The 27622-nt window shown below is 45.0% G+C and overlaps 3 protein-coding genes across 5 annotated transcripts in view; 2 read left to right on the top strand and 1 right to left on the bottom strand.

Moving 5' to 3' along the window:
• Positions 1–3898, top strand: part of focad (focadhesin) — a 36505-nt gene extending 32607 nt beyond the window's left edge. For all 3 annotated transcript variants that reach the window (XM_020643600.3, XM_065950849.1, XM_029279269.2), the window contains 3 exons: positions 607–858; positions 938–1013; positions 2359–3898. In XM_020643600.3, the coding sequence (XP_020499256.2) occupies positions 607–858; positions 938–1013; positions 2359–2432 (402 nt within the window). In that variant the 3' untranslated portion in view covers positions 2433–3898. The remainder of the gene's footprint in view (positions 1–606; positions 859–937; positions 1014–2358) is intronic.
• hacd4 (3-hydroxyacyl-CoA dehydratase 4) lies at positions 1699–7756 on the bottom strand. Its single transcript, XM_020643604.3, has 7 exons — positions 7510–7756; positions 6178–6284; positions 5938–6065; positions 5692–5801; positions 4202–4308; positions 3115–3243; positions 1699–2903 (listed from the first exon to the last, which is right to left on the bottom strand). Coding segments are annotated over exons 1-7 (666 nt in total). The 5' UTR covers positions 7512–7756; the 3' UTR covers positions 1699–2820.
• A 9000-nt stretch (positions 7757–16756) lies between these two features.
• On the top strand, positions 16757–26944 carry c22h4orf54 (chromosome 22 C4orf54 homolog). Its single transcript, XM_029279267.2, has 2 exons — positions 16757–21300; positions 24775–26944. Exon 1 carries the CDS (start codon positions 16772–16774, stop codon positions 21278–21280), a length of 4509 nt encoding a protein of 1502 aa, XP_029135100.2. The 5' UTR covers positions 16757–16771; the 3' UTR covers positions 21281–21300; positions 24775–26944.
• The last annotated feature ends 678 nt before the right edge of the window (positions 26945–27622 follow it).

Here is a 27622-nt window from a genome sequence, read left to right as displayed (position 1 = left end):
TAACAAACAGTTCATGCAATATCAACACAACAGAACAAGAGATTTATCTGCAAGATCCTAAGAAACACTCAAATGTTCTGTTTCTGCTGCACATGTCTGGGTGTGCAAACAGAGCCTCAAAATGAACTCAACATTCAAACATGGCCCCTCCTCCTGGGCTCATCGCCCCCAGAAGCTCACCCTCACTGCGGGACGTAGTGTGTACGTTTACTGCAAGCTAGACAACACAAGGTTCACCCTCGTTTTAGAACGAGCTTTATCCACTTGGTGTTTCTCGCGTCCAATCTCTGAATTGTATCCACTCCTGAACTCACCTGCTGCGCTCTCATTGGCTGGAGGAAACACCAGCTCCGCCCAGAAACGTCCCGAGTCAACCAGAACAAAGCAGAACAGTAAAATCCAGTCAGAGGACAGAGTCTCTGCAGACACAGTCACCACCACACATGTACGGAGGCCCAGAAGGGACGATGGAGCAGCTTCACTTTAGGAGAAGTCTGTGTTTTATTTTGAAGGAGAAAACCTGATCAAGCTCTGCAGATATTGTTTTGATCGTACGGTTCATTATTGAACACGAGTTAAACTAATTATTTCTTTCTTCTCCCGCAGGCCACAGACTTTCTGTTTCATCTCTTTTCTGCTGCTGTTGTTTCCTGGGGCGACCACTTCATGCCCCTCCTCCTCGGCATCAGGGACAGGTGGTTCCCGTGGCAACAAGGATCCAAGCCCCAAACTCTGCAGCACAGTCTGTACGGCGGGGAGTCGTTCACCGAGCTCGCCCTGCCCCAGTGCATGCTGGGAGTGTCCCACAGTCTGCCTGTGCTGCTGGACAAAGAGCCGTGGAGCGGACAGACGCACAAAGTCAGTGTGAAAGATTTAAAATAATAAAAGTGTGATACATGTCTTAACAAAGTGTTGATAACCTGAATGTGTGTCTCAGTTCATAGACTGGCTCCTCAGCATCACAGAAGGTCCCGAGCTGAGTCTGTCGTCATCGACCATCAACACCGCCAAAGGTAAGAACTCAACACACGGGACAAAAAACGGCAAGCACCAGAAACACAGTCCTGATAAAAGGCGTGCACGGTATGAGAAACATAAGCGATGTGCGATAACATTGAGCTTGTCTTCTGTCTACTCAAAGAGCGTTTACGCCGCAGGTCACACCTAGGCCCCGTGTCCACCTAACGTTTTTATCACTTCATTACCATGAGCAGAGGAGCGTTGGCAGCAGAAAGCGGACGCCTGGAGAAAAAGCACAGCACCCAGCGTCTTTTTTTTCCGAGCACTCAAGTTGAAAACATTTCATCTTTTCACAAAGGGCGGCCCTGTTGAAGTAACCGGCGCCATACGGATTATGACTTGTACAAACATCCTCCTTGCTCCGTGACGGGATCGGGGAAATTAACGATACTCAAATCAAAAACAAAATATAAAAAAGTAACGGAGCAGTGACGGTCACACAGCGTCCGTTGTCGACAGACTGACGTGCAGTCTGCAGCGCTTTTCTTCAAAGCTCACAAGCGCTTCTGCCCGGAGAAACCAGGTGGACACGGGGCCTTAAACATTCACACACTGATGGTAGAGGCTGCTGAGTAAAGAGTCCATCAGTATTAACTCATCCATTCATACACCACCGACAAAGCAGCGGTAGCAACTTGGGGTTAAGTGTCTTTCCCAAGAACACATCACTGCAATAAATTCAGACTATTTCTTTATTGTGAATGCTCATATTGTTCATATAACATTAAATCAGGATAAATTGCCCGGTAAGTAAAGTATTTAAAGAGCACCTTTGAAGATCTGACGTCACAGAGTGCTTCACAATACAGGATGAGAAACAGCAGAGTCATTAGCCCCGATAATAACTGAGAGGAAATGGAGGATTTTGCAATAAAGCACATCTTTTTTTCTGTGTCTTTGATTTGTAACCAGAGTTCTTTTGGTTCTGAAATAGACACAAAAAAAAGTAGTGCAAATTGAATCCTTCAGGCTCGAGCACATCAGCTGCTAGAACATAAAAAACATTGACCAAAGTGACTTCTTACAGTTTTGCAAACACATCCAGTCATGTGTAAAGCACCTGCAAATCTGCATTTCATAAAATAACGGAAACTGCAGGACTCAGATCCGGACTGATCGCAGAATAGTTTAGGCCTCGCTGCAGGTGACTGACAATTAAATCTGTGCCTTAATGGAGACACAGGAGAGTGGATAGAGTCAGATATCTCAGAGAGAGAGAGAGAGAGAGAGAGAGAGAGAGAGAGAGAGACAGAGAGAGAGAGACAGAACGTAAACAAAATGGTTTTGAAAGAAACACAATCGCACGACAAATGAAATCTTCCCTTCTTGTCGTTCCAGCCGCTCTGTTGGCCCTGAAGTCCTCCAACGAGTTCAAGAAGAAAGCCGTGTGGACCAAAGCGTATGGATGGTAGCGCCCAGGGAATTTTAAGAAAACAGACTTGTTACCGTGGAAACGCATACAAAGGATCTTCAGGAGAACACAATGGGAGCTTGAACACACTCAGACTGCATCTTTGACCCGGCCGCAGAAATGACTTCACACTGCTACATTCGCTGCTGCCTCACAGACTGAACGCCAAGATGCACGAGGAACGTTTCCTACACGCCCATTAAAAGTTCATCATTAAACGGTGTTGTCGGCTCGTTGTTTCAGGACCTTCTCTAAAACGTTAGACACGTCTGGACGTCAGACTCTCAGATTGTGATCGATGAAGATTCTGTTGTCCTTTTAAGTGAAACTTCAGAGGAAGGTCCTGGGAAACCGAGACGTCCAAACGTTCAGACTTATGTCCTCAGGTGTCATTTCTTCTTCGTCTTCTTGTTCCATTTGTGCAGGTGGTGTTGTCTCTCCTTCAGCAGCTGCCACACTGTCACAGACGCTCCTGAAAAGACAACACCAGTGTTAGAAAGGAAGGCGCAAAGGTCGGTAGATGTTAATCCAAAAACACGTCTGCAAAAGTCGCTTTAAGGGCAGTACTGGTGTTAAAGTTTAAAGTTAGGTCGAGACCTCTAGTGGCCGTTTGAAAGACTTCAGGTTTAAGACACGTCTGCATCGGCTTCACAAAGATCAGAGTAGTGGTTAAGTCATCTCACCCAGAGTGAGGACAGCCAGGTAGACCATAAGGACGAGGGGCAGGCGAAGGTGTGACGACACCGTTGAGTTTAAAGAGGAACACTGTGGAGCTTCGGGCTCGACGTGCAGGGCCTGGTATATCGTCAAACCTGAGGAAGAAGAGCAAAGATACTGAATTCTGTCTTTACATCATTGATAAGACCTTAAAATCTAAGGTCACAGATTATTAAACTTTTCAACCATTCAAAGAGCTCCACAAAACATTGTAGAGAGCTGTCTCCCCCCGCCCCCTCCTCTCTAGAGTCCATGCTCTCACAGGTCATCATGTGGTGGATACTGAAGCTTCATTGTTTATCCAGCTCTGCATCGGTCTGTAAACCTTTCTGTGTTCTAACCTCTCCATTTTTCAAAAGCATCTCCAATATTGATCCTAGTTTGAGCACGTTTCTGCTCGTGGAGTTTATTAGAAACATGCAGAGGCTTTTTAGGTCGGGTACAATCACTTCTATCTGAACCACTTCTCTTGCCCGCTTCCATCACTGCAACACCTGTTGACCTGATAACTGCTCTCATATCTGGCAAACCGAGGGGCATCCAAAACGGCCGTGTGGGGGTGTCTTAAAAGCGTCTACCTTCTCTGGTCCAAACCAATCCAGAGCATTCAGGAGCAGAATCTAAAGTTAGAAGGAGGACATACTGGCTGCTGCGTTGTTGTCAGAGAAGCCATCACTTCAACATGTTTCCTTAATGTCTGACGCTACATGAATCCCTTTGCAGAAATAAATGTGTTTGATTTAATGACAAGCTAACGACTTCTTTAAAGACATGTGACCATCCTCCCCTAACTCTGTGGATATCCTGGAGCTTCATGTGTGTCTTCTGTGTACACTCTCCTCTCACACTTCCTGACGTTTTATTATCTCTGCTGCTTTGCCAACTCATTTCCTGCTCTCTGCTTCCTGTATGCAATAACAGACACAGATGAGAAACAGCTCAGACCGAGGGGAACATGTGAGGTCAGCTGCAGAGACCGTCTGAGGCAGAACTGCAAGTTCCCTAGAATGACTGTTAAAAAAAAAAAAAAGATGATAGAAAAGATTGAATCACCTTCAGTGGCCGCTGACAGGACGTACACGGGGATCCAGAGCGTGTATCGAGTCCACAGCATGGTGCCGGAGGGTTTCTCCATCACACAGAGCAGCTCGTGAGGGTACCTGTCCGCAGAAGTACACAAACGTTTTCAAGTAAGAAGAAAAAGAATCATTACACAATAAGTGACAGTGATTTGTTTTTGACGACATCGTATTTGAAAAGACGTTGTAGCTAATGCAGAAGTATCTTAAACCTGCAGTTTCACTAACGACCAGCAGGTGGCCCTACTTCTCAGTTAATTTAGTCCCACAGGAAACATTTTCCTGGAGAGTTTATGATCTCTATCTCTGGTTCCAGGTCTTCTTCCACACAGCAGGATGTTTAACACATTGAAAAAGGGAGGAAACCAGGCAGTCCAAGCATGAAATATGTTGAAGTGAGGACGGAAACACTGAAAAAGTTTTTATTATGATGACTATGTTATTTAAAAAGGAAACCTTCCTCTGCATGCATACTTACACTTGTGTTGTGGCCACACCTGTATGTCAAGTACAGCCAATGATATTGTAGAGAGCGGTCTCCCCCCACCCCCTCCTCTCTAGAGTCCATGCTCTCACAGGTCACCATGTGGTGGACTCTGAAGCTTCAGTGTTTATCCAGCTCTGCATCGGTCTGTAAACCTTTCTGTGTTCTAACCTCTCTCCATTTTTCAAAAGCATCTCCAATATTGATCCTAGTTTGAGCACGTTTCTGCTCGTGGAGCTTATTAGAAACATGCAGAGGCTTTTTAGGTTGGGTACAATCACTTCTATCTGAACCACTTCTCTTGCCCGCTTCCATCGCTGCAACACCTGTTGACCTGATAACTGCTCTCATATCTGGCAAACCGAGGGGCGTCCAAAACGGCCGTGTGGGGGTGTCTTAAAACCGCCTACCTTCTCTAGTTAAAACAAATCCAGATCATTCAGGAGCAGAATCTAAAGTTAGAAGGAGGACATACTGGCTGCTGCATTGTTGTCAGAGAAGCCAGCACTTCAACATAGCATGTTTCCTTAATGTCTGATCAGATAGTAAGGTCACTTTATCATTTCAGTCAGTAGATATCTTCCTGGTTGGATCCAAAATATAGAGACTGAGAAGAGACCTCTAAAATCTCAAACCGGAGGCTCTAATTTGACAGCCCACAAACGAACAATGGCTCTGCATGTTTTATATGCAGTCTTTGATTAATCATCTTATGGCCACCACGGCAGCTTGTCAATCCTGATAGAAGTGTAGAGAAACGTCTGAACCTTCGCCTTAAAATATAGGAAACTTCTGTGTGGGCGAGGTCGATAGACCGCCTTATCCCAGCCAGGGAAGATATTAGAGTGTTTGCTTCTTCAATGAATAATATATGATGACCAATATGTTAGATATCTAAAAGTTGTAGGGTGTTAGAAGAATATCTGTGTATTAGGGGAAAACAGTGCTGCATGTTTGACATCTTGAGGTGACGTTCGTACCGTAGCAGGTCCAAAATGTTCCACAAAAAGAGCAGAACACAGACGACAGGTTTACTCTGAATCTCCTCCAACTTGACGACCATGACCAGGAGGAGGTTCTTCTCCACGACCTGAGACACAGAGAGAGCACGCACACACTCATTCAAATGTACAAAGACTTTCTTCACAACGTGGTTTGAGTGTTTTTACTTTAAAAAGATCATGAATGACACAGCATGAAGAGTTCGGGCTGCGGTGGGTACGCACTTGGAAGAAGCGAGGGAGGAGTCGGGCTTTCTCGATGCCATCTGCAATGTGGAAGAGCTCGAGGATGGAGAGCAGCTGGCACAGACTCATCACGACGCCCACAGAGTAAAACGTGTCCGCTAAAGCATCTGCAGAGGAAAACAATAACGATGTAAAGAGCTGCTTTTGTTTCACATTGAAGCAGTGCAGAGGTGTTTTCTCTCTTCTCTAACTCATTAATTCATTCTTTGATCGTCTCACCTTTCCCAAAAGTGAGAAACCTGGCGATGGTGTTGGCCAGGATCCATGTGTGTCCACAGAACTGGAACAGGTTATATGAGAAAATATAGACAAGCCTGAAGCTCAGCCTGGGAGAGGACCGAGAAGAAAAAACAGATTACAAGGAGGGCATTCATGGCTGGATCGTCACTTTATCCCCTGGCGAGGTGAAACTGCTCACCTGCTTCCTGTCTCAACTAAAAAGCAGAGTACATAGAGTGTTCTTATCAAAACTGCAAAACTTTAACTCTGGGACTGCTAAAGCTGAGGCTCAAATCTGCACAAAATATCCACAATCTTGCTGTCTGTGTGTCTGGCTTCAGTGGGTTCATATTTGAATCTACATCATCTTAAGGAGCCTCTCCTGTCACATCACACACAGTCATCTGATCTGTTGTTTATATAAAAATATAAAAGGGCAGCTGTAAGCATTGCATGCTTGTTGTGCTTTTTGTCACACTGCACTAACTCAAACCTCAGCAGCTTCTCATTCTGAATTCTCTTGAATTATTTCAAGGTATTTAAGCTAATTTTACCTCTTAAAGGAGCAGTATTTAACTCTGGCACTTAGTGTTTAAAATGGGTACTGCAGTCCAAATTCAAAACATTGTAGAGAGCTGTCTCCCCCCGCCCCCTCCTCTCTAGAGTCGATGCTCACGCAGGTCACCATGTGGTGGACACTGAAGCTTCAGTGTTTATCCAGCTCTGCATCGGTCTTGAAACTCTGCTCTATTATGATTGATGATTAATGTTTGAGTTTGTCACCTAGCTACGGTTGTTGTTAAACGGAGTCACACCCACATCTTTAAAATCTCTGATGAAAGCGTCGGGCTCAAACATGTTGGTTTCCTTCAGCTGCAGTTTAACAGTTTAAAGCTTTCTTGTGAGCGCTGACATGTTCTGATGAAGACGTGAAAACAGATTCTTGAGAAGAAAGTGGATTTATTAAAAGAATGAATGGGTCTATGTGCAAACAGGTTAGTGCGCTTCAGGCTGCATGCTTAGATGTATGAGAGATGATTTATAAACACAGTTAAGATGAAAAAAAACACGATTAACAGAAACCGGTCGCCTCTGAGGAGCTTTTGAGCCTCTTCGCTGCTTTGTTTGTAAAAATGTGTTTTTCTGTCCCTCCTCTGACTCCATATTTCACATTTGCCTCGGCTGTTATGTCTCCCAAAGATGAGCGTAAGAGAAGTTGTGTGTGTGTACTCACAGAGCTCAACACGCCCTGACACACAGCACATTCCTCTCACAGCGACAGACTCACACTCTGAAAGAAAAACTCACAAAACACCGACTTCCAATACTCACATCCTCCTGAAGTCTTCTCTCTGTCCTTCAGCCGGAGTGACGAGATGATCATAATCCCAGCGGGAGCTTTACGAGGATCATTTGTCCAGTTTTACGACCACAGACTGTTTCAGACATCGACACGCCTCTTTGACTTTTTAACCGTCAGAACTGGAGCAAGAGAAAAAAAATGTGTCGGGCTGAACGTGACGGTTATTACTTAACAGAGAGGAGGAAGAGGATGTTCCATATGTGAGTGTGACGTCAGATAGTCTTCCCCCCCTCCCTCCCTCTGCACCCTCCTCTAATAAAAGTATGAACTGAGTGTCTGCCAGAACACACACACACACACACACACACACACACACACACACACACTGCCTCAGGAGAGAGAAACAATGAGCCTCACAGACCGAACACATCTCAAATATCAGGAGTGAAAAACAGATGAGAATCTGAGGGGAAAGTGAAAATTCTTCACATTCTGATATTTGACTCATTGTGACTCAACACATGCTCAAAACACACAACAACACATTCAACATGTCAGCTGTGCAAACAAATAACTCCAAGGAGAGGGTTGTCATCATCCCAGAGCTGGACCTAAAACAATGAGGGGAAGCTGGCGTGCTCAGGGTGTGTCAGGTCATGTTGGGTAATGAGTTGCGCTGTTGTGGGGACAAATTTCAGAAAAAAACAACAGTGGAGCAGCTTACCTATGTTTGGTAGTGGAGCTGTCTCTGAAGCGTTTTTTTTTTCTTACCTTTCCACCTTAATCTCTCCCACACCATGTGTACCTGTAACCACTTCAGAGACCACTCCTGTCCACTTTTGTTGAAGTTGAACTCACTCACAGTGTCCTCCTTCTATTTCACAGTTTCCTCCTACCTTACTGACCTACATTTTAAACTACAGTGTCTTTGAATACTTGAAAATCCCAATTAACTGATTCACCCCAGTGACCCGTTATCGCCCTCTAGTGTCCACATTAAGTAAATTAACATATAAAGCAAAACCATTTGAATAAAGTACATAATTATCCACACTGATTTGGCTCCTACACAGATTTAAAAAACTGCACTTTTTCAAAACAGTCACACCGCCCTCTAGTGGTGGGGAGAATAAACGTGTATGTGGTTTATGGGTGTTTCTGCGTCTCTGTGTGTTTGTGTGTGTGTGTTATGTGTCGTCCTTCAGTGTGTGAAACAGACAAACATACAGAGGTGAAGGTCAGTGGAGGATGTAACATCTGCTCTGGTAAACAGTCGGGTCACGACCAACCTTCATGACTCTATTTTTTTTTTTACAATATAAAATGTCAGTTCCAAGATGCAAAACATTACAAGCAGATTTCCATTTTCCTTACTCAAATATTTTGATCTTGGGACTGTTAGAGTACGTTTATGTTTAAAGTTTTTACCTCAGTGACTCAAAAATGACTTATTCTTTTTGGCACTTTTTTGTATTTCTAAGGGGGAGCCATGCCACCCCTCTGGACACGCCCCAGGACACATCATGCTACTGTTGCCCACACTAATGAGGAGAGTTATTTCTTCTTCTTTTTTTTGTGCTTTTGTAACACAAAGTGCAGATAAATAAGTTGTTATGACACAATTCAAAAGAGTGAATAAAATGAATGGATGCATGTCTGCTTTGGGCTTCCATACTTATCCCCCTAGAGCTTTTCCACTTTTAAACACAGTCTTCCTCTGTAGACTGAGAATGGAAATCACATCACATCATCCTGGAGTTTGCTTTGTTGTTTTATGAAATTCGTGCTCGGCTGATATTTCTGGAGAAGTCAGAAATGTAAAACCTGACGATGATCCCTCTGACTTTGAGTCATGGAGTTATGGACGGGCTCACGTCCATGGTTCAGGGTTTACACAGGTCGTATAATGACACCTTCTGGACATTAAGGAGTCAGGAGTGCATGACATGATGGATCTGAATCCAGGTCTAACTTTAAACGATCCCTGCTCTCCTGCTGCGCCGATGAAAGGACAGTGACAGATGGAGAACACATCAGTCTGCTTTGGTTCTGGCGTGTTGTTAACATTATCACTACCTCTCTGAAATTACAGCTCCAATCTTTGTATCCAATGCTGCATTCAGGAACCCCACAGAGTGCATTCACCGTGTGATATATCCGCTGCCTCTCTGAAGTCCAAAGGGAAAAACAGTTATCCGACTCTCTCTTCGGTCTCTGAGAAGAGTTTTTCTTGCACAAAGAGAACGGCTGACGTGTGTTTCTAACTGTTACTCCTTCATGAAAAACTGGAAACTGGTATTTCTGTGACGCTAAAGATGGCTGCACACTCGACGGCTTTAGGCCTGATTTGCTCCCCTAACGATCAGGGGGCGTGGCCTGCTTCTAGTTTGTCGCAACTTTATCCAAATAATCATAAAGTGTGAGGTGTCAGTCTGATAATGTCACTGCTCCTGATCGGGTCAGAGCCTCCTCGATCTCGAAATCAGAAATGTGAAATGTACGATTTGAGATCAGTTATATCAGCAACAGCCAATGAGAGCTTTTTCTCACGATCTCGATGTATTGTGTCGTTATTCGGGATCAACGTTGGTTTTACCCGTGATAACGAGTTAATATATCGAGATCTCAAGAAGACTAAAATTTACTCAGTTGTCACAGGACAAGTGAGTAAGATAAAAATTAAAAGTTTTAGATGATCATAAAGCCTAGACTCGTGTCCCAGCTGGAAAAACTCGTCCATGCATTTATCTTCAGTCGACTTGATTTATGTCACGGTGTCTTTACAGTTCTCACTAAAACATTTTCCAGACACCTGCAGTGGATCCAGAAAGTCGCTGCTCGAGTCCTCATCAACACCAAGCTCCTGGATGGGGAGAGTGGAGTGACGATCCGCTGCCAGCACTGAGGGGCCACGCGGCCTCGGGTGCAGGGATCTCAACCGGTAATGATCCGTAATGATACGTCCAGCTCTGAGGTCTTAAACTGGCTCCCAGACCGTCAGAGAATAGATTTTAAAATTCTGCTGCTGGTTCAAAGAGCGCCTCCACCACCGCCCAACATCACGCCAGCAACACCGTAAGCTTCTATCGAGTTTCAACTCACTCACTCAGTCACCTCAGAGTCAGCCTCACCTCCACGCCGTTCCCCTCATCCATTACAGAGTTAACCTACAGACCTACAAGCAGCACACAGTGTGTATGTTCCCTTCAGGCTTCTGTAGTTTTATTTCTGCAGCAGGTTTTTGTATTTCCAGCATGTTCCCGTTGTTTTTAGTGTTTTTGAATTTGCATTCATATTTACATTTCACCTTTTCTTTAGTCTGTTTGAACTGATCCATAGTGTTGTAGTCAAGACCACACTAACCGAGACCAGAGTGCTCCTAGACCGAGGCAAGACCAAGACCAAGGCAGGGTGAAACCGAGACAAGACGAAGACCCTAAATATCAAAATCATCATCTTGCGTTAAGGGGGTCATTCATTAAATGACTAAAGGTGTGTCATTTATTTCAGACCGGGAAGGTTGAGGTCGTAACCGGGGGATAAAAATCTAATTATGAATGAATTGAAGTTATTTGTTCTGTTAGAAAGAATCACAGTAATGACGTGGAAGAATAGCCGATCAGTGGTGGTCTTGACCAGTCTGGATTTAAAATCCAGAGTCTGTCTAGTCTGAGGCCGAGACAAGACTGAGGAAAAATGCTTTCAATTACGAGACCAGACCGAGACCTTCAAGAAGTGGACTTGAGGCCGGTCTTGAGACCAAGACTGATTTTGAGTATACAAAACCACTGATCCACTCTGATTCCTGCATCTGTAGTTCAAGAGCTGCTTCCAGATCACATTAAATAACTGTTTGCTCAGGCTGAGTGCTCGTCCTCTTTACGAGTAAACTGATCTTCACGAGTCAAATCAGCAGAATGATCCTTCAATCGTGGAGATAAAGTCGGTCTTTATGAGCTGCTGAAGAAGACGTCTCTCCGAGCTCTGAGACACAGATAGTCTTTACAAGGTATCTGACCCCGAACTGTTCACATCATACCTGACCTCAGTTTATAATAATATGCATGTATTTATGTCCGTTGCCATGGAGACATACAGTAGACTGTTGTCGTAGCAATAGGAAGGCTTCACTCTCCTCGTTAACGACTTAAGTCTCTGTCTTAATGCGCCCTGACTGACACTCCAACATGATTGATCGCCTGCTGTTTTAATGTTGGACTCCAGGAGTAACCGAATCTCCTCAAGACCTGCAGCCACCAGCGTCGCTCTAAAATAGGTGTCTAAATATATCTTGTTGTGCGGCTGGGTTTACAGTACTTCAGCTCGGGGTGACACTTTGGAGCAAGTGAGGTTCTCTGTCTGTTTGAGCCGCACGTCGGCTGGAAATCCCCCTGAAATCTGTCCAAAGAGGAGAGAAATCTCTGAAGAGGAAATAGTGTCCCATGCAAAACCTCATTTTGAAAAACTGCACATTAAACTCTTAAAAGCAACTCGGCTTCCTTTAGATTTCGCAGGAAGGACTGCCCTTATCTGTACAGATGTGTTTATTGTTGACCTTGACCTTTTATTATTCAGAATGTGACTTCTAGTTACAGCTGTGGTTGTTTGTCGTCTGGATTAGGCTTGTCTCATGTTTGAATGTTTTGCGACATGTATGAGTGTTTTTGTTAAGGGTGGGTGGGGGGAAGAAAAAAAAAAAAATTCCCTGTACAGTAAAAGCTATTTTCTGTTATTATCTTTCAATAAAAAGACCTTTGAAAGAAAAAAACTGCACATTTAAGCCAGACTGAGGCCACGGCAACAGGACAGCTGAGTAATTTCTGTTTTTATACCCCTTACATAAGACACGTATCTGTGGTCAGCTGCAACATGAGGAAGCTGCTTTAATCACTTTTTTATTTGACATGTTTATTATAAGGATGTAATGAGCAAAACTAGAGAGCATCCAACGTGTGCACAGCTCCGCAGGCTGTGTTTACTCTGCAGACGTTAAAGTGATTCTTTGCATTGAAAGCTGCACATTATGATTCTTTCACAATGTTTGATTTCTTCAGGTTTGTTTCACGTTTGGTGAACAATTACATTCAAATCAGAATGTAATGTAATCAAATCTGTTTCTGTGTCTGTACCTTTAAATATGTAAATGAACTGTGTCTGACCACGCCCCTTCTCTGGAAGGGCTTGGGTGTCTCGGTCTTTCTCGCTCCATGTCCTATTGTTTACAGTGAGAAGGCAGACTCAGAGGGCAGAACAAACACCTAGCTGTGGGAGTGTCACCCATCTGGGGGAGGGGTTACTGCCCTTTGTGATGTCATGAAGGGAACATCTCCAAACAGCCTGTTTAAGCACACATTTTCTGAAAAGTGGAGCAGACAAAAGACGGAGAGGATGAACTTTTCTCATCATTGGGGGGTTTGTAGACAGACTAGAGACAAATATTAGTATTAGAGAAACAAAAAAATCTAAATCTTGTTAGAGAAAATGTTTTAATCCTTGTATTTGAGAGTGTGACACATGTGGAGCCGAGTTTCAGCGTTAAGCTCAGTCGTCTCTGGTGTCCGGCTCAGACTCTATTACTCTGCTGGCCTGAGGTGATGGGAAAATTTGTTGCCCACCAACAGCCGAGTTAAAACTCGCTCAGAGCCCGGTGGTGAGTTCAGGGTGCCTGCCAACCAACCATCAGCTGCCCAGTTATTCATTCTAATTAGACTGGACTCCCTGACTGCTACTGTCCTGCAAGCTCTGGTGATGCTTCTACTCATTTAAATATCTCTCATCCAATTCACACTGGAGCTTCATTTCATAGATTTTTACACTCCGAAAAAGAAGCTAGATAGATCATAGAGTTCTGTCTTTGAGGCCCAACAGTTAAACCTCATTGTTTTATAGTTTATTTATAGCCAAAATTTCATGATGGATCATATGTTGGTTGCCAAACAAAGATGCTCTTATTGATAAACACAGAGAATGATCAAAAATAGCCTTTAAGCCCGTTGTGGTCTTTGTTTTGGTTCAATTTCAAACATAGCACAAGACATGAGATCTGTAACGCCAACCACTGGATTTTGGACTACCATTTTGAAGTTTGTCGTTCTTCCTTTTTCCATGGACATGGACGTAGTCTCTGTGACATCACAAATTGGTTTTGAAGATGTGTCATAAAGCCATTCGATGGTTGCCATACTGGAAAAAGCTGACTTAAACTTTCAATCTAGAAAACAGATTAAGAGCTGAGGTGGGCCTCAAGCCTCCTGGACAATAACACGTCCACCCATCAGTCAGATCAGTCACGCCTCTAATTCTGCTAATTTATGCAAAACTCTTCACCTTAGTAGAATCAAAACAGATCAATTAAAAAACAAATTAACCCCCGTACAGTGTGTACCAAGAAATAAACTACTACCAGGCTGTAAACATGTTTATTTCTGCTGTAAAGTTGGACATTTTAACATGGGGCTCTATGGGGACTGACTCACTGCAGGAGACAGACTCTAGTGGACACTGGAGGAACTGCAGTTTTTGAAACTTCTGCACTGGCTTTGACTTTTAGCTCATACTGCACCCTGTAAAGATTCCAGCTGAAATTGAAGCTCGGATCCATCTGTCGTCTATGAAACTGGAACTCTCCAGGAAGGTTTCTCGATATGTTCAGGGAGTGTCAAAAGAGTCGTAAACTCTCGGAGCCATGTCAACAGAGAGTAACGCTGTCGAGTATAATGTCTGTTCCTTATCAGCGTCACTGTGACTAACTCTTTTTATGAAACTCAGAAGCCCACATGAACAGTGAAACAAGTTTTACCAGCTGCAGAGTCTAGATTTAATCTATCAGTGATATAAAAACAGAGCATGAGCTGTCCATGGTGCTGGAGATTCACCTTGATGCCTCGTGCTGTTTTCATTCTGATTTCTTTAGTTTAAGTTCACTGTAGACTCTCACACATTAAAGCCTTATTAGAGGTCCTTATGCATTTAGTGTTGAAATAATATGCAGGGATGAAGATATGAGGGGAGACACAGAGAGACCTTAGTTGGTGTAGTCACTTCTGTCTGTACATCTACAGAGATACAGAAATCTCATCACAGCCTGTAGTCTGACCTCCAGTTGGGGGTTATTCTGCAATACACAGGGCCGGGCTAAGCTGGTTTCCGTTCTTTGAATGAGGAAGTAGAATAACAGCCCAGCTGATGTCAAACGCCGACTGAGTGTAGCGTCCACTTACAGTCTGAAACAAGCCGACGAGTGATTCATTTGTCACTCTTTGTGTGGTTTGGTCTGATTGTGATTATTTCCTCTGTTACGATGGATGCTGCTGTCTGTTATTTCGACCTCTGACCTGCCCCTTTCCATTGTGGGAAACACAACGTCAGGGAGACTGGTCTGATGCAGACTGTAGATTTTTCCTGAATAAGTACGACATCCTGAGGATCTCACATTTGTTCCCATACTGCATTTTAACCAGATCAGTACGTACTACTCGTGTAGTACGGCGGTTTAGAAAAACAGCCATTGTCTTGATTGAGACTTTACTCTTTATGTACCTTTTGAAGGACATTTTAGATATGATGAGACTAAATAAGAAACACTTGATTGGCCCTTGAGGTGACATTTGCCTTGGGCAGTAGTGCTAAAGCTCTCTAAGAAATGGGGAAAGAAATGTGAAACGGTCGTGCACAGAGATTATGGGATCTTGATTTTCTTAAACCGTTCCTGTTTCTGTCCAGAAAAGTTAAATTAAATGTGACCTACTTATGAGCCACACACCCCCAGAGGCCCCTGGTGGCCCCTGGACTCCAGACCGGCCTCCCCTGACACAGACTAACCCCCGTGAGCGCTCCAGCAGTCAGCGGTGTGCACGGCGGCCCCCTCCTCGTGGGGGTGTGTGTTGTTGAGGACTTGTTGTCACTTGGGTGTTTATTTGCCAGACAGTCGTCATCTGAGGTGTCACAAAAAGCCTGCACACATTCCTCCCCGACTAACGTAGCTGCAATTTTCACATTTTGCCACGGTGCCTATATTTGACTTTGACGTGTATTTTTAAAAACAGCCAGTGAGCCGCCGGTCTGCTGGGAAACGTTATCTGTAGGTCAGGCAGAAACAGGTTGCTCGCTGCACTTCATATGGACTCGAGTCTCCTACATTTGATAAATGATCAAAAACTTCTTTATGCAATGTTTGGCATTTAAGAAATACCTAAAAACATTGAACCTGCTAAATAATAATAATATGAGAAATAGATGTAGCCTCTTGGTATCAGAAGCCCTCTTCAGTCTGATGTTTCTCCTTCAATCTGAATGTCGCAGAGGCGTAATTGAGGGACGAAGTAAGAGATGAGTCACATACACACCCCTTTTTGATTCCAACACAAGCTGATGATTTAAGATCCAAAATACCAAGATGGAGACGGTTAAATTCTAACGTGAGTCTTTAAAGTGATTCGTTGCCCTGCTAAGCGCTGCATTATTGATGTGAAAACCAAAGTGTGTCTATGAAAAGTCAACAAATAAAAAAAAAAGGAGGAATTATCCGTCTATAGGAGAGAAAAAAGACACAGGAAATAAAGGGGGCGTAATCGTCGGGACATGATGGGGATGAACGCTGGTTGAAGGGCCCCCAAATGATTTTAGCCCAGGGCCCAAACAGACTCTAGAATCACCACTGCCAGTATGCTACCTGATGATGCAGAGTAACTGTCACTGTGAGTTTGATTTAAAGAAGTAAAAGTTCAGTATTTTCCTCTCAAATGTGCTGGAGTCAAAGTATGAAGTAGCAGATTCATACTCTATCAGACAAAAGTACAGAAGTTGCATTTTTGGACCTTCTGTTCTTCACTGTTTAGAAAGTGTTAAATGTAATTTTCCTCTCATGATGTACTAACATGAGATTATAACTAATGAGTTTTTGCAGCTCATGGATCGTGACTCGTGATTAGCTGCACAAAAACAGTGTGAGTTCAACTTTCTATTTTCAATGGAATAGTTTGAAGGGGAGTGCCCTCAGTACTCCTATTGGTCCGCGAACCGCAGCTTGAGAACCTTCTGGCCTAGACAGTAGTTGGTAATGTCTCTGGTCCTTTTTAGACTCGCGGCTCTGAGCTGCATGTCGCGGTGAGCTGGAATACTTGGAGCGCTTCCGTCTCATCAGAGTGAGGCACCATCTCTGCCTGTGACTCTGAGGAGTCCCGTGGTTGGTTGGGGGGGGGGGGGGGGCGCGGGGGGGGGGCTGGAGGTCTCCATCTCAGCCACTTCTCTGCAGTCACACACGCATGTCCACTGAAACGTGCGGACTGAGTCATGAAGACTGAACAAAGCCGCGTGGAGGCACCGGCAGATCTCCGCGAGGTCAAAGATCTGCTCCGAAAGCGCGCGTGTCAAAAGGAGGATGCCCCGGAGAAGCAGGACGAACTCAAATATGTGGATTTGGACTTAGAGGACCTGGATAAGGGCGGAATAATTAGGGAGAAAGACTTTGGATCTAATGAAAGAAACCAAATGTCTGTCGGCGGCTCTGAAGCTCCGCGCGCAACAGAGCCAAACCACGAGTCATTGGTTAAAACTGAGATTAAAACGAAGAAGAAAGACAATTCTGTAGTTGGTAGATGTTCTAAAGATTTCAAGGAGTACCCCTCTCATTCACAATCTTTACGAGATCATCCCTCTGTTACAGCAAAGTCAGAGGATTGCCTCAAATCTGAAGACAAAAGCGAGCGCGACATTGCGCAACAAGAGGAGAAGAAGAAGAAGACAGAAAGAGGAGAGGAGTTACGCTGCCTCCATGATGATGATTATCTGAGCGGGAGGAATGAGTCGGATGATTTTGAGGAGGAGGATGATGTTAGTTTGGTGCTTTCGGACGACAGCGTCCCGTGCGTAACGGATGATGAGTCCCACTACATTACCACGCACGAGATCCAGCTCGCGGAGCTCTCTGACCATGAGGGGGATTATGATATCGGAGTGGGCTCCTCCGCCAGCTGGGACATCGAGGATGACAACCAGCAGGTGTACTCTTTTGTCGATTACGCCTCATTCGATGGTGATGGAGCGGCGGAGGGGCGCGCTCAGGACGCAGCAGAAGTCAGCACTCTGCTTGAAAGTGATCCGAGCGACGCGGCCAAGTTCACCAGCTCAGATGAGAGTGTGTCAAAGCAGCAGGGCAGTGGCAACGGTGCCGGACAGATCCACCTGTCAATCAGAACCACTTCTCGAGCTATAAATGACCCCAGCAACATCCAAGAACAGAAAAATATTCTTTATCATGCCAGGCGCGCCGGAGACATGAGCCGGTATGTGTTAAGGGGAGTTGATGGGAAGGCAGAGACGTTGTGTGACACGACGAAGTGTTTCATAGCCGCGCCCGGACGCTTACACTTTGGCCGCAAATTGAGGGGGAAAGAGGTCACCGAGTACTCCAGCGGTGCGTCCAGCGCTGTCAGCGAGCTGGACGACGCTGACAAGGAGGTGCGCAATCTGACAGCCAAATCCTTCAAGAGCCTGGCGTACCCTTACTTTGATGCCATTAATTTCAGCACCTCCAGTGAGTCGTCCGCATCAGAGCATGGTTTGGGGATTAACAGGTGGTCAACGTTTGTCGACCTGAAATATGGCAACATGTCACAAGGAATGGACCAAAGTGTAGTTTCACATCAGAACGCTACAGCCTCTTTTGAAATAGCCAAAAATGTGGGCAGCAGAGGGTACAAAGGTTTGACACTGGCAAGCATCAAACCGCCCAACAACAAGATCTTCACTCTGAATGGGACCCCCCACAGCGCGTCGACTTCAAAGAAAATCGAGCTGATGGGGAAACTCGGTCAGGGTCACGGTGGGGTGATCAGACTCACAGAGACTCTGAATTTTCGCTGTAATGTCAAATCGGGGATGTCTGCAGGAGAAAGGCGCTCTAACTTTGCGCAAAATTCTGCAGGATCACGTTCCACAGATGAAGTTACCAACAGTTTGCCAAGCAGCCAGAGGAGAGGGGCCAGCAAGCCTGCCTCTAACGCCATGGAAGACACACACAAGAAGGCCATCTTCGCCTCCAGCTTGCTTAAAAATGTGATTTCTAAGAAGATGCAGTTCGAGCAGGAGCGCAAGATGGAAAGAGGGGAGATAAGTGAGCCGCATCAAGCGCCTTCCCCGAGCTTTGTGCACCAGGACAGCGACAGCCACAGGGGGAAGGGGAGCAGGGAGCTGCACAGACAGAGCTCCAAGTTTTCAGAGAGCAGCTCAGACTACACCATAATGTGCTTGGATGAATTAGGGGACATCATTGACAGCGGCTCATGTGATACTAAGAGCGATTCTCGGAGACGAGACACGGCCGCTCCCGCACTAGAAACTAATTTAGAGCCGGCAAATGAAGCTGGAATCGATGCTAAAATAGGCGCATTGGAAGCTTCCAAAAGCACGCTGCTACGGAGCCAAAATAGCGCATTCAGATGTTGGAAGGACGAGGAGGTAGAGTTTCAAAAGGATCATAAAAACCACAAAACTCCGGAGGAGAAGCTGCCTTCAGCTAACGACAAAGAAGGCGAGGGGGATCGGTACTCATCGGGCAGCAGCAAACTGATTAAAATGTCACATTTGTTTGTGCCAAGTATCCAACTGCTGCACAGTGACGGAGAAGAGGGGCAGCAGCTGCAGAACCGGAGTTACTCTCTCTGTGAGGACGGAGGAGGAATAAAACCGCACTCTGACAACACTTTATTCATCGCAGACTCGAGGAGTGTGGCTACATCTAAATCTCCGGAGATAAAAATTAACTTGAGGAGCGTCAGAGACAATAAAACCGAGCCGTTCGGTGTCTCCAAACTGCGCGCTCCTAATATAGGCTGTAACCCAGCCAGCCTCGGCAGAGCAGACGACTTCAAATGCCAGGCCCTGGCTGCAGCTTTGAAGGGTGAGTGTTCAGATAAAGTGCCGCATTTCATGGTTAGAGACATTAGAGAAAATAAAGGAAAGTTGCAGACGCCCATTCATCAAGTGAGAGACGTGCGTAAACTGGTGAAAAGCTCCTATCACTTTGTTTCTTTGGATAACAACGAGAATAGATCCGCTGCTGACAGCCACACAGAGCAGAAGAAGCTAATGCCCTATCGGAATCTAAACTCTGTTTCCCCTATAGTGATAAAATGTCAGTCTGTGAATACAAACAGCAACGGGAAACAAGACATTTCTAAAGGGGAGCTGCTTGACTTCGACAGGTCGTCTCCAGAGGGCGCTGTTCTGCAAAAAGCAGCAGGGAGAGTACCCATAGATAACCCAAATAACTCCTCAGAGGGGGGCAGTGGATTGAGAATTGAAAGCAACATGGCTTCAAAGAGGCAAGAAAAACCATCAGATATCACAGATAAGAAACCTGAATCCAAGGTGGCGAACCAGGCGGCGTTCGACAAACTCCAGGCGGCTGTGAAAACCATGGAGCAGCTCTACGTGTTCGAAAGGAATGAGTGGAAGAGGAAGAACAAGCCCCGGCCGCTGACAGACAGCCATGTTCTTTCACTGCTCACCAGCGAGGACCATGAAGGACTGGAGGAGGAGGAGGTCAGAGGGTTCAACATGGACAGGGCAGCCAGAAGAGACTCCTACCCCAACGCCGACAAGACACCCCCGGCTGTAGTGGCGTCCCCAAGCCTGCCCAGGAGAGACGACAAAGTGTTTCAGACTCCCAAGTCCATGCAAACAACCACCAACGCCACAGGTCACAAAAACATGTTCAGCCTCAGCTCCAATCTTAAGCCCTCTGCGAGCACAAGGACGACCCAGCCGCCGAATGCCACCACGCAAACGCCCTTCAACACGAGGAGTTTCACCCCAAAGTCGCCAAAACTGCCCGTGTCCTTAAAAAGCAGCCAAACAAAGCGGAGTGGACAGGAAGGAGTCGAAACAAGGGAGGTAGAGAGGTCCTTGCAAGATCTCTGGGGCGCAGACAACGAGAACTACCTAACGATTCCGGTAAAGTCTCCCGCCAACACCAAGAAACCAGCGCCATCCGCTGATAAAACATTGGTGTACACGTTCACCACCAAGACGAACCCAGCCACCCCTACAAGACAGGTGGGATCCACCACCAGGGGTCATGAAGAGTACAACCAGTCCCCAAAGAGAGCCAGCATTGTCATGGAGCCGCGACCGCCTGAGATCCCTCCTGCGACCATCTACCACTCTTTGCCGTTGGGCATGAATGCAAATCAGCCTCAGTTGTACTGCTTCTCCCCGGCAATCACTCCCGCTCCCACTCTGGACCCGTTCCAGGCCACGCAGAGGAAGATGCTCCTGGATCCCACAACCGGAAACTACTACCTGGTGGACACTCCCGTGCAGCCGACCACAAAGCGCCTCTTTGACCCGGAAACAGGCCAGTACGTGGACGTGCCAATGCCGCAGCCTCCTATGACGCCGGTTCCCATGCCGATCTCACCGTTGGCGCTCAGTCCAGGAGCGTATGGACACACCTACATGATCTACCCGGGCTTCATGCCGACGCCGTCCGTGATCCCGGCGAGGACACTGGTGCAGTCACAGATGTCGATGCAGTCGGAGGCTGAGAGCGTGGAGAAGGCTTCGTCGCAGCAGATGGAAGGCCTGTACATGGAAAGTCCTTTCTACATGTCGACAGGAAAGTCTCCCCAGGCCGCCACCGGGTTTCAACCGCAGGCCGCCGCCACCAGCAGGCCAACACAGGGGTTCTCCACCGCCACGCAGCCTGTCATCAGCATCACCTCCCAGCAAGGTCCGCGGATCATTGCCCCGCCCTCTTTTGACGGGACTACCATGAGCTTTGTGGTGGAGCACAGATAAACGGCAGCCTACCTGGACAGGTGAGTAGGTCCGAATGTTTATCTTTAAGACAGGTTTGAGTGAACAGGAGGATGAATGGTTGAAAATGATAGTGTGATTTGTTCTTTGAGGTTTTAAAGGTCACATATGATGCAAAATCCACCTCACCATGTTCCTCTAACACTAATAAGTGTCTCTAGTCTGTCTACAAACCCCCCAATGATGAGAAAAGTCCATCCTCTCCATCTTTTGCCTGCTCCACTTTTCAGAAAATGTGTGCTCAAACAGGCTGTTTGGAGATTTTCCCTTCACGACATCGCAAAGGGCAGTAGCCCCTCCCCCAGGTGGGTGAAACTCCCACAGCTAGGTGTTTGTTCTGCCCTCTGAGTCTGCCTTCTCACCGTAAACAATAGGACATGGAGTGAGAAAGCCCGAGCCAACCAAGCACTTCCAGAGAGGGGGTGTGGTCAGACACAGCTCATTTACATATTTAAAGGTACAGACACAGAAACAGCCTGTTCTGAGCAGGGCTGAAATAGAGGGTTTTATAGACATGATCAAATACAGGATCAGAGTGGATTTAGAACAAGAAGCTTCACAGACTGCAGAGTGATTTAAAATAGCTCCAAAACATGATAAAACCTTCCGGATGCAAGGTGACCGACTCTAACTCTACCAACTGAGCCACAGGCACAAATTTAAAAAACATAAGCGACAAATCCTGCAGAACACTTAAAAAATACAGTAATTTAGAAATTAAAAAGACACATAATTAGACAACACAACTCTCATGCTGATTCAAAAACTCTGATAAAGTTAAAAGGACTGCATGAACACGTTTTGAAAAACTTATGATATTTCAAAACCTGCTCCAAACTCTTCAAAAGTTAAAAGCAACATTTTGGTATTAAGAGTGCACACAGGGATGACGTTAAGAGGGCCTTCTTTTCTTTAAAACATGAGATAACATGATTCATGCTTGTGTAGATATATGGGTCTAATGAGAGACTTCCATGTTCTATTTTTGCTGCATAAGTGAAACGTGAGACGCCATGGTACTTTTCAAACTCGTCAGGTATCTCTCCAATTCTCTGGTTATATTCACACCACAGGGTAGTTAATGACCTAGGTGTGACCAAAATGGTAAACACGAAAGGGGATCTATTGTATTGTTTCATGTTTAATTATATATAATGTCATGATGTTGGATGTCCACACTAAACCTAGGCAAAAAAGACACAGTTCTTGGTGTAATCCCCGGACGTGGTTTCCTTCTGCCAACATATCAGAGCAAAGCATGGAGCAAAGTTGTAGGACACGCCCACCCGGGAAGCTCTTTCAAGGACACGCCCACTCTCTCAAATTTCCCTGCAACTGCAAACAGAGCTGGCTAATCGGAGGAAATTGGGCAGGTGGAGAAGGGGGGCCTTAAAGAGACATCAGCTGAAATGAAGTGTTTCTGGCAAAGGCTGAAACGAGGGATTTTACTGGCAAGTTTCAGATAAATAAGGAGGTTTTTGAGCTGCACATCTACCAACGCTGCTCAATAGGTGTCCCTGACTGACATGATCGATGGTAAAAGTAAGTATAAGAGATCTCCTTTAACTTTCATCCCTCTTAAAACAAACACAGAAGACACATTTTACCTCTAATTCTAGTCATACTTTTGGGTTCCCTGATGTTGCTACTTCAAAAATTGCTGCTAATCTCTGCTGCTTAAAAAAAGTTTTCAAAATTACCCGAAACATTAGATAATGCTCCCTCAGACTCTTGAGGAAGCTGTTTAAAGTGCATGACAGTGTGACAATCCAATGTTCATTAAAGCTCCTTATAATACTTCACTATTCACCTTTATTGCACCTCATCAGAAACAAGTGGGTGATGTCACAGATAATGCTTTCACACCTGCACAAAACCCCTTAGAGGACTCTGTTGCTTCATCTGCCACTTCTGCGTCGTTCTTTTTACATCACGTCTTACCTCAGGAGACCCCCCAGCACCCTCTCCTGACCGGAAGAGATAGAAGCAGTCCTGATCTATACATTTTCAGGAGTGCATGTGTGAGAACTGTTTGAAACAGTGTCCATGTTTAATACAGTCTATAGTGGTTACTTCTTTTCTCAGGGGGGGCAAATGCCACCTCTCTAGTGTCACCCTCTTTACCATGTACCCTAAAGACCTACAGTAGATTTCAGCGTTTTGTATTTTATTTATTCATCTTTAAATGTCAGTCAACAAGTATAACAAAGGAGCGGACTCAGCGGGATTGTAAACTTTGTAAGTATGCATCACAGCGAGCTGGTTGGTGCATTCTGATATGACAGCGGCGATAAAGAGGATTATGCTGACATCTCTTCATTAGCTCGGTGTTTGAATGTGAGTGTGTGGCTGCATGTTGGACATAGCACTAGTGCGGGAGTATAAAGGTCAAGCAATGGCAGGTATTTGTTATTGTATACACGGGGACCGCTTCAGCTGCTGCCGGACATCAAGAGGCCGCCTGTCAGGTCAGAGTCGCTGCAGGGTCGGCCGGCTTTTTATAGGAGCAGTCATTTAAAGACAGGGAGAGTGAGAAGCCAGGTTCCCATGGCCTCTGATCAGAGATTACATAAACACAACATGCAACCTAGCAGCAGGGCATTTGGAGTTCCCCTTCTCATCTGAGCATGAGACACACCCCCTGGAACAGAGAGGCGCAAGTTTGAGAAATTAGCTTTTGAGTAGAAATTATTCTCCCTCTTTTGTTATTCTCCCTCTTTTGTTGGAATAAACCGCAGACTGTGAATATTATCATCAAAGCCTGAGTGATGTCACCCGTCTGTTCCTGCAGGGGGCGCTGGAGTCCCATCAATGGCGGTCTCCATGCTGGAAATGCTGTCTCAGTCTAACTGTCAACCTAACGACAGGCTGAGAGCTGGAGCTCAGGCGGGTTTTAAACCTCCTGACAAACCGTTACACCACGCCCACCTGTCAATCAGGTCAGCTGTGCACCTAACTATGGATAACACGTATGGTTCATGAAATCAAAATCGTGTCTTGTACCCAACCCCTCTGCACTCCGTGTCTGATTGTGGAAATATATAATCTCACTCCCGAGCACACAGCCAGCGCTTTTCTACCCGGAAAAAACAAAGCCTAAGAGTCTAGACTCTTCTCCTCTGTCGCCCCCTGGTGGTGGAACGAAATATCAAACTCCATTTGATCTGCAGAGTCCCTCTGCACCTTTAAGAGAAAGCTGAAGACCCAGCAATTCATGAACACCTACGACTTTCATGATGATGACGATAATGTTTAGGATGGTTGTCCATGTTGTGCTCTGCCTCTGGTCACTTCCTGTCAGCACCTGTGTGTCCCATCAGACTTAAAGCTGTTTGTTTGCACTTCCTGACGTTGTATCCTCCTCTCTAGATCCTCGCTCGTGTTGTTCTTCGCTGTGGATAAAAGCGTCTGATAAATGAATTGTAGATTATTTGAAAGAAACTTATTGTCTTATTTGTTGTTGTTGTTCCCAACAGGGCTGATCTCTGAGTGGACGCTGGACTTCTCTGCATCTTTGATCACGTACGTTTGTTTCTGTTTTTGAGCTGGAAGAGATGGATCAGAGGGAGGCCTCTTTACATCCTATTCCAGCTTTTCAAACTTGTATGAGATATGTATAAAGTGTGTATTTCCTGTTGTTTTTCAGAAAAATTCTTTACTTTAACTTGTCAAGTTTTTTGTATTTTGTTTCATTTTCATTTTTATATCGGCCTGATATCTTCACACATGAACTTATTATCATGAATTCAGTTTTTTAAATATCTCCTGTGTTGGGGGATTTTAATCAGTGTCATGACAGCATTAGTTTGATCTGCCTTCTCCAGTTATAAGTTATTTAAGCATCTTTCTAAATATGAAACATGTAAAATGTGTTGAACATGTGTAGAGGCAGACATCCTCGAGATCTCTCATCATACTCTCTTCCTGCACATGTACAGGATTTTTATTACGTTTCAGAACTTGTTGTTACTCCAATCAAATGTATGAATGAGAGGAATTTGTAATGATTTGCTGTTACCGGGCAGGCGGGGCAACGAGAGACCTCGAGGATGACTTCTTTTTACGACCTTTGTGTTTTCTGTCTAAGTCTTTATTTTGACGTGTTTAAGTTTTGTACTTTAAATATTTAACGGACTCTGGATCTGCTGGACAGTCCATCCTTCTTCGATAGTCAGTCGACCGTTTCTCTTTTTCAGAAACTTGATCCACCAACCCGACATGAAACGTTTATTTTTCATAAACATTGCAGTGACAGGAAACGACACTTGTGAACATTTTTTATGGATTGTCTAATTAAAAAATGTTTTTGCTAAAAGGTTAAAGTTTGAATTACTACGGTGGCCTTGGTTTGTGGGCTCTGCAGCACTTTGATAGTTTCCTTTTTTTGTTGTTGCTATAGTTTTCTGATGTGCATGGGAGAGTGCAATAAATTACAAGAACTACGGTGGTCCTAAGCAGACGGATATCCAGACATTTTAATTTGCTCGGCTGTATCGTTGTTTTCTCATCTTGTTATACTTCGTTACTTCACTTATACAGTTTTTTTTTCAATGCATGACAACGAGCTAATTTATCGAGATCTCAAGAAAACGTCTTATTTTACAAGGGACACCAGCGTTGTTATCCCAAGACAAAAAGATAAATAAGTGCCAACAGTTTTCCAATTGTTCCCAATGAGGAGAGGCCCAGCATCCAGTGTCCTTTTTCTGAGCGCTCTACCTTTTCCACTCAAAGCGCTTTTAGCTGAAAGTCTTTCAACTTTTCAGAAGGGCGCTGTTGAAGTCACTGGCGCTCTTTGCAAAAATAAATGATGATCCCTGTATTTTTGTCTCCTACTGATCATGAAGTGTCCAAACATCCTCCTATCTTCGTGTCTGATCGGAGCTGTGATGACGAGCTCATCATCCAGATGTAGTAGGAGGGCGAGCATCCTCCATTTGATGCTCGTAGAGAAGGGGTAAAAATCTCAAATATAAAACATGCAGTAAAAAAGCAACAGAGCAGTAAGGGTCAAACAGCAGCCGTTTTCATAGAGACAGGACGCACGTGCAGCGCTTTATTGGCAGCACACACATGCTTTACCCGTAAAAAATCACCAGGTGGACACGGGCTCTTCGTCTAGATCTCGAGAAAAAAACAAAATTGACTAATCGTTGCAAAAATGAAGCAAAATAAAATGTATGGACGCATGTCCACTTAGGGCTTCCATAAGAACTGCTTAATTTTTACAAGATGAAATTGTACAAAAGTGTAAATACTTTCTTCCTCAGGTCTCAGAGTTAGACTTTGTGTTGTTTAACGTCACCGTGTTGTCCCGGGACGTCTGCACCCGGACAGAGAGCGGACATTGTGAAGTTCACAGGAAGTGAAGATGGAAGAGAAAACAGGGAGGATGTTTTATGACTTATGACTTTTATTTTGAAGGGACTTTTATGTGGAGTGAAACGGGGAATGTACAGATGGAGAAATGTTGGTTTGGAGAAACGAAAAGATGAAATATGGAAGACAAAGTTTTAATGTTTAACTTTGACGTTTGTGCAAATGTACAGTCGAGGCTTACGTTGAGTTCAGGAACACTGCGAGGCGTGTTTCATGAAGTGTCCATGATGAATGTGTTTGTGAACATGTAATAAACCTGAAACCCTTTTTGCAGACCTCCTTTGTTTTTTCTTGTGGACTCGAGCGTATGTCTCACAACTTAAAAAATGTTGGCCTTTGTTACAGAAGCCCTGGATGGACATGCATCAAAAAACATTTCTTGTGATAACTTATAAACAAAGACTGTTTCTGCAGAGCGCTCCATCTCTGTGGTCTGACAACTCCCCAACAGCAGGTACTGCATAAGTCTTACAACACAGAGAAAAATGCTCTGTCTCAAATTTACTCTCCTTGTGATGTCACAGTGGGATTCTGGAAAAGAAATACCCTCCCCTCCCCTGGTATCTCCACCCATGGACTCCACCCCCAGCCTAGAACAAAACTTTTGCACAGGTCGGCCATTTTTATTCTCACTAGTGAAGGAGTGATGTCTTCCGGGAAAACTCAGGGGGGCTCATTACATTTAAAGAGACACACACACCAAAACGGAGCGTTCTGAGAGAGCTGGTTTATACAGGGTCACAAACCTCCTCTGGTGCTTGATTCATGTTATAGTTGGACCAAAGCACAGCATGTTTCATTTAGACCACAGGGGACTGTTGGAAAAGGTGGAGAAGGGCTATGAAATGTCCTCTTTAATTGTTTGACAGCCCTAAAAACAACTTAAATATGTTTATGGTAAGCATCCTCTGTGTATCAGATTCAACATTAACAAATTAGCCGGGT

The sequence above is a fragment of the Labrus bergylta genome, chromosome 22 (assembly GCF_963930695.1).
Source record: "Labrus bergylta chromosome 22, fLabBer1.1, whole genome shotgun sequence".
In the NCBI taxonomy this organism is placed as follows: Eukaryota; Metazoa; Chordata; class Actinopteri; order Labriformes; family Labridae; genus Labrus; species Labrus bergylta.
This window is presented reverse-complemented; position numbering and strand designations above follow the sequence as displayed.